Source organism: Pleuronectes platessa, chromosome 11 (genome assembly GCF_947347685.1).
Source record: "Pleuronectes platessa chromosome 11, fPlePla1.1, whole genome shotgun sequence".
In the NCBI taxonomy this organism is placed as follows: Eukaryota; Metazoa; Chordata; class Actinopteri; order Pleuronectiformes; family Pleuronectidae; genus Pleuronectes; species Pleuronectes platessa.
The window spans coordinates 2,998,034-3,011,352 of NC_070636.1; the positions used below are offsets into that span (position 1 = coordinate 2,998,034).

The window sequence follows — 13,319 nt, forward strand, 5'->3', positions numbered from 1 at the left end:
ACACCTCAGCCCCCCTGCCATCGCACACCGCCTCAGACTGAGTCCCGTTAGAAGCACGACAAACTTTCTGGGACGGTCGTCTCAGTGGCTTTACAGCAACAGCATTCTGGTCTGGTCACAACACGCTGCTTGTTCTCAACACTCACTCACACAACACCTCAGGTATCAAAACCAAGAGGACACTACGAAGGGGCCTTTTGATGCTTGATCATCTTCTCTACTGGTGACTGATCACTGGTGTGAGCACTAACCAGTGCTCCGGACACTAAATATGCCTGATTTGGGAGACCAAAAAAAAAAGACCATCTTTTTTTGCCTATGTGTTTTTATAATGAGAGAGAACAGAAGAGTTTATGAGTCCAGCTCCTCCGATGTGATTTGCCTTCAGAGAGGGGCCCCGCGGCCCCTGAGTGGATGAATGCCGGGCCTCTGGCTCATGTCGTTTCTGCATGTATCTGATAGAGAAGTGAAGGGGTGAGTGTGAGTTTGATTCTAAAGCCAATACTTTGGACACAGTTTATCTGTGTGTAAATTTACACGACGAGGTGCTCAATCATTTTCAAACACCTCCTTTTTCTGCTCTCTGTACATAATAGAAGGCGACGAACCTGTTTTATATCTTCTGCTTTAATTCCAGAAGGTACATCTGATCAGTCCTGTACATACTGTTAGGTGCTGTTGCTTGTAAATGGCCTTTTTTTCATGAGACCGCTGTAAGACAGTGTGATGCACACTGAGAGCGGGCCCAGAGGAGACGTTATCGGGAAGAGCCGAATGTTACGGTGTGACCTCCAAAGACAGATCACCTCTCGTAGCTGCTTTGAAATTAATCTCAGTGTTTCCACCTCCATGGGAAACCAAGCCGGGGGGGGGGGGTGTTGCTGCGCTTCGAGCATCCGAGGAGAAGCGGTGGAACCAGAGTGCCATTGAAATAAAACAAAAATCAGTTAAGTGTACTTTTGAGTAACTGATTGTGACTTGATTGGCTCCTGTGCTCCAACCTCTTCCAGCTGGTCCCAGTGAAGCACTGAGGTCCACAGCTCTCCCACCATCCAGGGAAATAGCATTTAGCGACAAAGTGAGACAGTTTTATTTTATTTTTGTTTATTTTGTCCCCTCTAGTTTGTCTACCGGGGGACCTGGACCTGACGTTGGTCATGTGACCCCTCATGAGCATTGTTTCACGTACATAAAAAGTGATGGGAGAGCACATGACCTTTTGTTTGTAACTACACACACTCACACTGCTAATTGTAACATGCTTTCAATGATTGTAATTTTCTAAGGATCTTCTCTTTTTTTTTAAAGAAATAAGTGCAGTTTTTTTGATTATCCTGCAGGTTTTTTGATCACTGTAAAGTCTCGATCGGTCTGAGACAGGAAGTCAGACCTGTTGTTCGTCCTTCAGTCCACTCGGCCCAACGAAGACGAGTTCCTCTAGTTGTTAAAGGGTTTCAAAACACGCTGTTCTATCACCTCGATAACGGAGGGAGCGGGTTCAGTTTGGTCATCACGTGTCCTCAAGTCAGTCGGAGAAATGTGAAAACTCATCCTGCGTATTCAGACGTTGCTTTGTGACGGACAGTATGAAGATACTGTCGCTTAAATCCTGTGTTGAATCAATGTTTTTAAAAGAATTCAGGAATGAATTCTGAGTATATCCTTCTTTTTTTCACCAATTAGCTAAAAACATGCTTTTCTTTTTATTTACAACAAAGAAGTTCAATCACCTACTGTAGTAAAAACCTTGTTATCATATACTGTTCAACTGAAATCAGCATTAATGACGATAGTGTATTACTGAGGTTCTAGAGATGTTGTGCTTTTCCCTCCAACCAGGTGAATAACATTATACAGTAGGTTTTTCTTGCTCTGTTGATTATGTTGCTCCTCCTCCCTCCTCCTGTTGTCCTGGTACGTTTTTGACCTGAGGATTGTTCCGTTGGAAAAACACACATCCCTCCTCTCGCTCTCCGAGGCCTCCACCTGGACGTGTTTCCGTTGCGTGTTCTTCTGCACAAACCCGTTCTCTGTCCACGTTGAACTGTAAATATGTTTATTTGCTTTATTTATGTTCCGATGCCGCGATCAATCCCCTGTGGGTTGGTGTTAATATGAACGCGCTTCATGCGACGAAGCGCGTTGGAATATGATGACTTCTTACAAGTCTAAATTTAATAAACTGTTCTATACCGTTTGTACAGGTTTGTGTCATTGGTGTGAAGTCTGTGGGCTGGTGTTGGGCACATTATTATTATTATTATTGTTATTAGGAAAACAACCACCAAAATCATGCAGAACAACAGGGAAGTTTGGTGCAGCTTGTTGTAGACTTATTGTGTTTGTGTTTGTTTATACCATGCAGTGTTCATCTTGCACACCACACACTAGACACATGAAAAAATCTATTAAATATTTTGTGCATAATCCTGCTGAAAAATAAACCAACAAAGAAATGCAGACTGGAGGAGCTGGGGATCGAACCGCCGACATGTGAGTGGCCTGCCTGCCCAAACTGATGTGGAGGAAGAAAACAATATACTTTACGTACTGTATTCAATTTATGTATTCCTAGAGCGAGACAAATATTTGAACTCTACTTGTATAGTTTATTTTAAAATACTAAATCAAACAAATTTCTTTATTCAGACTAAACCAAGCATATTGGTCAAAGCTTAAAGTGTGTTTTTATGGAGGCTTTGAAAATACTTGTTATATTTATTATATAAAAATAATATACTACAATAATCAACAACTGTTAAAAAAATAGAGAAATTAATCTTGAAAACTAGACCCAACATATTGATCATAGGGTTAGAAATCTATGAATGTGCTCATTATTATTACTTTAGCACAAAGCCTCAATACAAACCTGATGGATGCTAGCCATGCTAACCATGCTAACAGCTGAGAGGCTAAGCTAGCCACTTCGTAAAGGGGGCGGGGCCTGTGCGTTTAAAGCCCCGCGCGCCCCCGTTCCGCCGGTTGCGCATTTCCGCCGCTCTACGTCACTTCTGGATGTCAATATGCGGCTGGTTGCGGCGCTGGGAGACGGAACCTCCGGGAGGATGTGAACCAGTCCCCGGCGAACAGCAGCAACACACCAACCGCACCTCCGGGCCAACGCGAACCTCGGGCCCGACTCACGGACGCACGGCCGCGGGCAGCTCATCGGGTCTTTCTCCCCCCCCAGCAGCGGAGCGTCTGTCTGCAAGCAGCCATCTTTAGCGAAGGGATGTCCGGGGCCTGCTCGGGCTCCAGCCGGGGCCGGAGCCTGCTGATGCTGACCACCGCGCTCCTGCTGTCGCTCACCGGGCTCCTGTCCGGGCTGCCCGGCTCCACCGAGGCGAAGGACTGCGACAAGCCGTGCATGAACGGCCAGTGCAACGCGGCCAGCGGCAGCTGTGTGTGCTTCCCCGGCTGGGTCGGGGACCAGTGCCAGCACTGCGGAGGGAGATTCAGGTACAGTCCGACGAGGAAGCTGCTTTTTACCGCTAAGACATCTCGACCACGTCCCTCTGCTCCCTGGAGAACCAGTGAGAGGCTGGAGGCTCCGGAGGAGCTGAGGGACAGCTGATACTCCACTGCTACTAGTACTGTCAGTAGTACTGATACCACTACTACTAGTACATCTAATACTGTCAGTAGTACTACTACCTCTACTAATACTATCATTAATACTGCTACTAGTACTGCTAGTACTGTCAGTCGTACTGCTACCACTACTAATACTATCAGTAAGACTGCTACTAGTACTGTTAGTACTATCACTAGTACTGATACCACTACTACTAGTACTGCTAGTACTGTCAGAAGTACTACTACCACTATTAATGCTGTCAGTAGTACTGATACCACTACTAATACTATCAGTAGTACTGCTACTACTACTAATACTATCAGTAATAGTTATACCACTAGTACTAGTATATATAATACTATCAGTTATACTGCTACTAGCACTGCTAATACTATCAGTAATACCGCTACCACTACTATTACTACTAGTACTACTAATGCTATCAATAATAGTGCTACATCACTACTATTACTACTGCCACCACTAGCACTTCTACTACCACCACCACGTATGTCAACACAGGGCTCAGATGTCCTGGTCTAGAAGCTGCACATGTCTGTATATAACCTGAGTACTGCTGGTATGTGATGTGTGTGTTTATCACAAGTAATAATACTGATCACACACACAGCACCACAGTACTGTCCTCATACACCTCATGTTTCCATGTATGTTCTTTGAGCTTTGATGTGTTTTAGTGTTTGTTTTGTGATATTTATCGATTTATTGTTTCATTGCCCAGCGCTGCAGATAAGAGCTGCAGCTAATGATCAGTGTGTTAATGTGTAATCGTCTAAAAGGGAGGAATCCCATTGGCCCCAAACAAATCCTTTTGTGTGACTTGCAGAATTAAACCTCAAATTGATCAATATATAACAACGTTAAATTAATAATAGGCAGTAAATCCTCACCTTTGAAAAGCTCCCACCAGACAATCGTCATTTTTCTACCCATACTTAGATAAACATGGAAATAGATATTTTTAAATTGATATATCAGGTAAATCAGTTTGCAGGTCACCCACTCAAGCCTTGTATTTGTAGACTCAGTTATTCCATGCACCCACAGACGGGGATGTCTGTGGTTGTGTTGGCCGAGCGGACAGAGGTGTGTGTGTGTGCGTGGGAGGGGGGGCAGCCGAGGGCACAGTCCAAACTGGCTTCTTGTTGTTGTCGTGTCTCTGTCAGGTGTGGTCTGGATTCACAGGACATGAAACACAGCAGGTGTCCGGCTGCTTATGAGCCAAAGAAGTGAATATTACATTCCAACAGCAGGACAGCAGCTCAGTGGTGGTCAAACTTTTGTAAACAAACAAACCAGTATGGATTTATGGGGACTGATTATCGATATTGGGGGCGTGAAAGATTTCCGATATCGATATATTTTTTATAATAAATACTTTTTGCGTTAACTAAATTTTCGGTATCACCCCAATGACTTAATATTTAACAGTTTACCCATTACATTTATTATAAATCAATATAAAAGTAACACAAAAACATTGCATTGAAAATAAGCATTCTGCATTGTTTAAATGTAAAATACAAGTGTTCATGTCAGGAAACATAAATCCAGACATGTCTGTAAAAGGCTCATATCTCACAAGACAATTAATAAATCGGTCAGACTCTATTCAAACCACATCCACTCTCACTCGCCCACTTTCATGGGTGAAGCTTCCTGTGTCAGCTCAACTTATTTTAAACAAACGCTGATGACACTGACTGTGTGATGCTACACACAACAGTGTCCTATAGAAGAGTGTCTAACGTTGATTTAATAAATATATTCAGACCATCGCTGCTGCACGTCTTGTTCTTTGAGCTCATTAAAATGTCTCCTCTACTTGAGTTAGTATCGTGACCTGGACTCCTGGTGGAGACGATTGTCCTTCATCGCTTGATGACACTTAATTGAGACACAATCAATATTGACTACACAACTGTTTCTCCCTGTGAAACGCAAACGAACAACTTCCCTCGTCCAAATTCATTTCCCCCTGGTTGAGTCAAATTTGAGCCGAGGCCGTAATGTTATACTTCTGCGTTGCATCTTTTTGGGTTGTTAGCAAGCTGATCTGGGTGCAGTGTTGTGATGAGCGAGCAGGTCTGTGCAGCTCCCACGTGTCCGTCAGGGTCTGATCAGCAGCTCTCAGTAAAACGCTCTTTAAAGGAGAACCTGGGTATTCTGTCCTGAAAGAATTCAACACTCAGTGCCACCCTGCCAGGCTGTAAGAAGCCCAGTTGGCCTGTGGAGGCCTGTGGTGTTCTGCATCCTCACAAATCTGCTGTGGTGAAGAAAAGGGAAACTGGGACTATTTGCACATCAGTGTGGACGATGGCTGATGGTGTCTGAGCAGGTGACGTGGAGGCTGCAGAGCTGCAGGGTCGAGTGCTGTCTGGGTCAAGTAGTTTGTCTTTGTTGTGGTTCAGAAACTGGTGAAGTGTGGGACATTAGGATTGTGACCACCACCAGCTGCTTGGGGGATAACATGGAGGCTCAAAGTCCTGGGTTGGACTGGAGTTTAATTATCTTTCTGATTACTTCCTCCCAGCAGGTTCCTGTTTGTCAGAAGTGTTTCACAATAAGTACTGGATGGGAAGAGGCGGATCCAGGAATTTTGACGATTTCTTTTGTTTTGGGAGTTGAGTGACGGATCCTGATGATTTAGTTTAAAGCTCCTTTTGAGCCTTTTTGGGATTGTTTGGACTTTGGGACCAATTTCAGGAATTTGCAACAGCATTAAACGATAGAAGGGGAAAAAGTAGCTCACAGGATTCTTGGTCTTCACCTCCCACGATGTAATGTTTGAACATGGACATTCATTTTGCTGGAAGTAATAAAAAAATATCATTTTCAACACTAGAACAAAGACGTGAAGCTTGGTTCAGATTCCCAGGTTTGAAAACGTCTGAAGGTTTTTGGGTTCCAGCAGTATGAGATGGGAGGGAACTATAAATCCTCACTCTTTTTTTTTAGAAATGAATTAAATGATTATTCACATTTCAAGAAGCTGACCCCCCCCCCCCCCCGAAGATCTCCCAGTATTGGTGTGGTGGGAAAACTGTGACTGTGGAAAAAGCCCCTGTTAACTATCGGTGGGATACAAATCAATTTGAAACACCCCCCGAGGCTCTGGACGTTAATCTCATTCCCTTAATGTCTTTGGACGTTTTATAAACTTAACAATTTATCACTGATTTGAAAAAAGCATAAACCGATTAATTAGTAATGAAAGAACTTAGTATCAGCAGACTAGTATGTGTATATTCCTGCATATTAGGTTTATCTGCTTTAAAACGGGGACTAGCTCCTTGACGCTGGTTTTTAATGTGTCCACTGGGCCCAATGAACGTCCCAGTGAGGATTAGTGAAGTTGAACTTTCTTTCTGTCTGGAGCTCCGGAGTTTGACCTCTACTTCAACTTCTTCCCATTAAAAGCAGCATGTCCCTCCGGCCTGCTCTGCTGCAGTGGCTGTGATGTTGACCCTGAACTTCACTAATAGCTCAGCAGGGCTCTGACTTCCAGAACAAGTGCACCGGATCAAACGCTGGTGCCGCTGTGTAGAACTCTATCAGGGGATGTTGCAGCCGTCCCAGCCCGTCACACTGGTTACCACTAAAGCGGACTGGTAAACCTGCTCTGATCCCATTCCCCCAGTGCTGCTTGTTGTTGTTCCCGCGGTCAAAGGGATGATAGTTATTCTTTCTGGAGGAGAGGCTGTGGTCCGAGTCGTGTTTAGCATACAGACAATGCTGCCATACAAGGCTGGCTGAGCGCTGGTGAGAGCGGCTTTCTGTGGCAAGTTCGTGCCAAGATGGCGTCCTGATTTGCCATGAGGGCCAAAATCAACATGAAGGAGTGGGGCGGGGGGGCAGGCAAAGACAGCCTGGAGGGTTCTGTTGTAGATTTACACCAGAAATTGTTGATTTTCCTCTTGATCTAATGGAAACTTTTAAATTGTGTGTAACTGTTTTCCATGAATCACAGCGAGTAGATCTCCCTGGGTCACAAAATCAATAATCATTGTGTCTTGTTTTTATCTAATGAATATTTCAATTTAAGAAATGTTTGTAAAATCACATGTCAGCTCTGTTTTCCAGTGACCTCCATGCTCATTACCTTTGGTTTTACTTCTCCCTTCAACCCAGAGCAGTAGAGCTTGTTCTTGCTTCTCACAGAGTTTGAAAGTTGAACTGCTCAACCTCTTCCCAGAAGAGTTACTTCCTGTTGCTGAGGTCAATCCCCAGACTGCACTGTGAATGGACTACGTGGGAAAAAGGTAGTTTGAATGGGGCTCTGTTTTATAGAGAGAGAGATCTTGATCTTTTTTGTGGAACTGTTCTGTCTTTGGCTGTAGTGTTTGTTCGGGGGGGCCTTTTGTGTTTTGACAGGAAATGAGAGACGCATGTTAATGACCAGTTTTAAAACCAGGGACGTCTCAGCTAATTGTTGCCTCGTAAAACTCCCAGACACTTAACAGCAGTGCTTCAGCCGATTGCAGACATGAGCTCTGGAATATGTCCATGTCCTCTTCTCTGGCTTTCACATATGAACAATACAGAAAGAGATCATCTGGATGAGACAAGTTCACAACAAGATTAAAATACCAGAAACGCTCCAGTGAGGGGTGGAGCCCGGGTGGAGAACATAGAAGATGGTCATTTTCCTGGACCATATTCTCACATGGGCTCACTCTGAAAATATTTAGAGCAACAGCCTTCGACATGTACGTTCTCACATACAGGCCCCACTGGAAAACTTCATGAAAATGTCAGTGTATGTCTGAAAGCAGCCTGTGTTAATAGATGTATAAGTAAATGAGCGAATATCGTTGAATTTGGATTTGACGCACATTTTAAAATCATTTTGAAAAGTAATTTTGAACTACACACAACCCACTGGCTCATGTCAGTGTGGTTCTATAGCTGTTATTAACTGTTGGTAATGAGCGTTGCCATAAGAATGAACTGTATCTAACATCCACACTCTTATCAGATCACTCCTACAAAAGCCGACTTTATGCAACTGGACAGTTTTTATTTTTATTGATACGAGATAACGCATTAGCCAAGATGTTTTTGTTTTATGTGGATCGTTGTTATGAGTCTTTGCAGTGGGACGATGTGCTGAATAAAGTCTTTGTTCACACCACTTAAAGACAGAATAAGCCTCTGACGCATGTTCATGTCCTGACACCCCCCCCCCCCCCCCCACCCACCGACTCCCCCCAATTTCTAATGTAGGTAATGTGCAACTCTTTGCTAATTCTGTGACTCGAGTTTGCTGTTCATGTTTTAACAGCACGTACAGTAAGCTGTAAGTAAGCTGTTATCATCTGAAGCAGCTGGATCAGGTTCATGAAATAAATGCCCTCATCAAAAGGGATCCAGTACAAACCATCATCTCAGCTTTTAGATTGCTGGTAAACGTTATTTGCACATCTCCAGTAACATGTTCACCTCTAAGGTCTTTCTGCACCTCAGTTCCTCATTCTGTGGTTTATTAGTCATCATCTCTGCAGAAAACACAACTTGAACTCTGCTCTCTGCAACTAATGATCATTTCCATTACCTCCACCATGAGGTTGTTTGTTTGTTGTTTTGTTTTTTTAGAACAATCACACAAAATCGACTGAAGGAATTACCATGAAACTTGGTGGGAGGATGTGACATAGACCAAGAAGGAGCCCTTTAAGTTTCATCAACATGTTTCACGTTTTTGCTTGAAAATCACAAAAAGCTTTGCAGGAGAATAATCATGAGAAGATTTAATGACTTGTGGTTTTTCCAGAGTGTAAAGTTCTCTCTTATGTTTACACTCAAACAGTTGCCAACCATATCTCTCTGTGATTTGGAGCGAGCTTGTTTACATTCGCTGTTTACCAGCTGGCGGTCGTCTTCTCTCCTTTTGCTGGTGCGTTGCTCAGATCCCTGGAACCTGATCACCACCAACTGTTTGTGGAATAGCATGAAAACGTTGGCAGGCGTGTGCACATCATTCCCAGTGTGTGTAGAGAGGTTGCTCCACGGTGCTGCTACGTATCAAAACCTCCACAATTCACCCGTTTAGATTCCGAACTGATTGATCCATCACCTCTTTCAGCAGCAGTTTGAATCAATCTCTTCAAACCAGAGGGAAATTCAATGCTGATGGGTCCTCATCCGACCTGAGGCGCCGTCTGGAACCTGCAGGCTGACCTCTCTTCTCCAAAAGGCCCCACTCAGCCACCAGCCTGCCGGGGCCACGGTGGAGAGCAACTACCTTCACGTCTGTGCCACTTTCATCTCATTCACTCCAGATGCAGAGACGCAGATATTTGCTCCAGCCCTTATCTCCTCGGGAGTCATTGATTATATTTACACGGCCGCACAAAAGGCGATTGGTCTAATCGTCCGTGGAGCTGGGAATCTAGAGGAATCTTGCAAGGTGGCAGCAGTTCTCACTCGGCACATCTGTGATGCTCTGTCACCGGAGAGGAGTTTGTTCCTGCTGAGGACTTTAATCTGGTCTCTGCAGAGGTGTGATGCATTTAGAGGCCGATGGAAATACACATGTGGACACACAGAGAGAGGATACAGGCATGTTTATTGTATTTATCATTCTCTTAGTGATGGTTTTCTGTTATTTAGTCTGTCAGGTAGCTCTTATCACACTCAGGTATGTTTGACAGCTCATTTCTCTGGTTAGTTCGGGGGGGAAATGTGAGTTTTGACTTTTCATAACTTCACTGCAGGATGATTGGAGTCATCGTCCCAAACGTTTTCCATCAAACTCAATCTGAGTGTTAAAGTTTAATTTCTTGTTTGCTAGAAAAAATGTGCGTATCCCCTGAAAACGTTCCTGCTATCGAGGCACAATTCTCTTTTTGCAGAATGTGCAGAATCCTACGAAGCTGTCACATGATGTCCCCCCCCCCCCCCACACACACACACACACTGAATTGCACGGGGACACCACAGTAAAAAGTGATGCTGTTCTCCCTAATAGATGTAAATCATGGTATCAGCAGCTCCTGTGCGTCTGGAGGGAGAACCCTTCTGCCTCTCTGTGGCCTTCACATTCTGTCTGAGCTCTTCTCCCCTTCAGCCTGGTGTTTGCCTCCTCGTGGAGGAGGAGTCGTGTTTTGCTCTCTGCTCTCCTGCTGCACCACTTTCCCCCATTTGTCGAGCACTTGGCTCTGCAGCAGAGACGCTGTTTGCATGAGAAAGAGCAGCTGTTGAATGTCATGGTGAAACGTGAGGTTGTGTCTCTGTGTGGGTTCCTCTCACAGGGCTCGTCTCCCAGGACAGAGGAGAAAACAGATCCTGTTTAACATGAGGAGGACAAACCCACAGACGTTCAGTTGGACCTTTTTAGAGTTCTCTAACTTTAGTGCTGCACAGAGGTCAAAGGTTAGGTCAGAGGTCTAGTTAACTTAACCTTCTAACCTCGTGTTCACAGATTTATTGAACACGTTGTAATGCACTGTATATAAAGACGAATGACAACACAACCCTTAAAAGTGGAGCCCAAGCATCTTGATCGCCCCCTGGTGGCCTACGACAATATAAGTTATAAACTCCACCTCCTCCAGGTCCGTGAACAGGACAAAGCCAAACTAAAAAATCAAAGCACAGGTCAAGGATGGTTTTTGTCATTTAGGTTAGTTCCTATCACACTAATGTGAGTAATTTTTTGTGGTACGTTTTATTTGTGGCTATATTAAAGGTGGGAAACATCCTGATTGGCTGAGACTGACTCCTGATTGACAGCTGAGACTGACTCCTGATTGGCTGAGACTCTGCCTCTGGAATACCGTCACGTCATTTTTGTACAATTGTCGGATCTGGAAACATGTTTGTCTTTATTTACATTCTATGAAATAAACTTACAAGCTTCTCTCAAGTCTGAGGAGAAAGAAGTGATTCTTTCCTGCCGGTAGAGTCACGGTGACCTTCACTCAACTTTACAGAATATTCACAGTGATGAATTATGAACCATTAATAACAAAAAGCTGGAGGGGGACATTTTTTGAGTAATGGAGTTATTACATTTTACATGTGGCTGAAATGACTCTTGTGCTTCGTGTGATTATGAAACTGAATTCCAGGAACAAGACGTGTGTGCTAGAATTGATGATTGACCGAAGATCGAGTTGGTTAATTTCTTTGGAAAATGGTTGATTGGTTGAAGGGAACTTGTTTTGGTTCAGTTTCATTTAATTCTCATATTTCAGATATAGATCTGTTTCCTTATCGTGCTGACTACATTTTTTTTATTCAGTAAAAACATGAAGGCTGCCGTCAATGCAACTTTCTTTCTTTACTGCCTTCTGAAAATGACCAGGATATATCTGCCCCCCCGGCGAGAGATGACATTAGACCGTGCTTTGACTTCTGCATATAAAAAGTCTCTTTATGTCCCAAAACTGTGCTGGGTCTAAAAAAAGACTTGTCCCCCCCCCCCCCCCCCCTGCTCAGAAGCCACCATCAGCTCTGCAGCAGACACGTGTTCCTTCCAATGTCCTTCATCGTTGAAAAGGACTGAATTCAAATACTCGGTGGTAAATGGTTGAATTTGAGAGAAATTACACTTTGTCCTGAGAAGAGAGACGATCCAATGTGATCACTGGGAGCCACTGGAGGAGTGTTTCCTCTGGTTTTATGCAGCTGTGGTGCATTTTTAAGATTTCTGCTTTAATTTCCTCTGAATTTATTAATGTAAGGGAATTAAATGTATTATTTAATAACATCTATAAATGACGCACTACACCTTATTTCGCAATGCTCATCACAAAGAGAAACGACATCTTCACGTCTATAAACTGGGAATCTAAAGAAACAAGTGGGAATGACTTTTTTTAAAGTGTGATAACTGGAGAGGCAGAATTTCTCTACTTTATTAAACCAAAACACTTTCAGGACGTTTCCCTTGAAGACAGATGAAAGCTGGGTCAGCACTTGACCCCCACTCTGGTCAAAACCATTAAGTCACTGGGGCAACTTGATGGGAAATGAAAATATAATCTGTTGACAAAACCGTCAAATATTCCCTAATCACTTAATTGAAAATCACTCTCAGCCTAGTTATTGGTCTACGACAGTAATACTTTATATTTGAATTATACTCCTGTGTTCCAGTAGGATTGTGTTTGTCCCAGTAGTAGTTGAAGTAGAACACTGCTCAGGACCAGTAGCAGTTTGTGTTGCGTGGCTGGTAGTGAGGTGTGTTCAGGGGAGTCCAGAGCCCGCTGTCCTCTGAGAGAGACATCTTTGTTTGTCTCCTCAGCCGTGAGTCCCAGGAGGCCCCGGTGGCATTAGCACCGTGAGACATGTTAATTATACTCGTTAGCTCACCGCCACCGAGTCCTGTGACAGAGCTGTGTGAGTCTGCTGTGTGAGGCTGCTGTGTGAGTCTGCTGTGTGAGTCTGCAGTTTGTGTCACTGTGGAGAAGCGGTTCGGTCTGATGCCTTCTGCAAGTCATCAAGTTTCAGAGATGAAGCAAGAGCATCATTGTGTTTTATAGAGTCATGTGTCCGTGCTGTAAAGTGGTTGTAAAGTTAACTTCACCTGCGGGAGCAAAGTTCTCTACAACAACATGGTGCCGCCCAGTTGTTGCCAAGACTCAAAGCATTTCAGTGGAAGTTGCTTTGTTTTGTTTTTATGAGTTTATGTTATCATGACGTGTGAAAGAACAACTTCCTGTTTGCGATCGTTGGAATGATGGAAATCATGATTTGAGATTGAGACAGATTA

At 43.9% G+C, this 13,319-nt stretch overlaps 1 protein-coding gene across 1 annotated transcript in view; it reads left to right on the forward strand.

Annotated features, from left to right (window-relative positions):
* Nucleotides 1–3,235: 3,235 nt before the first annotated feature.
* LOC128451003 (attractin) overlaps nucleotides 3,236–13,319 on the forward strand; it is a gene marked incomplete at its 3' end in the record, with an annotated part of 43,615 nt that continues 33,531 nt past the window's right edge. The window contains 1 exon segment of the mRNA XM_053434773.1: nucleotides 3,236–3,462. Within this exon segment, the coding sequence (XP_053290748.1) occupies nucleotides 3,236–3,462 (227 nt within the window).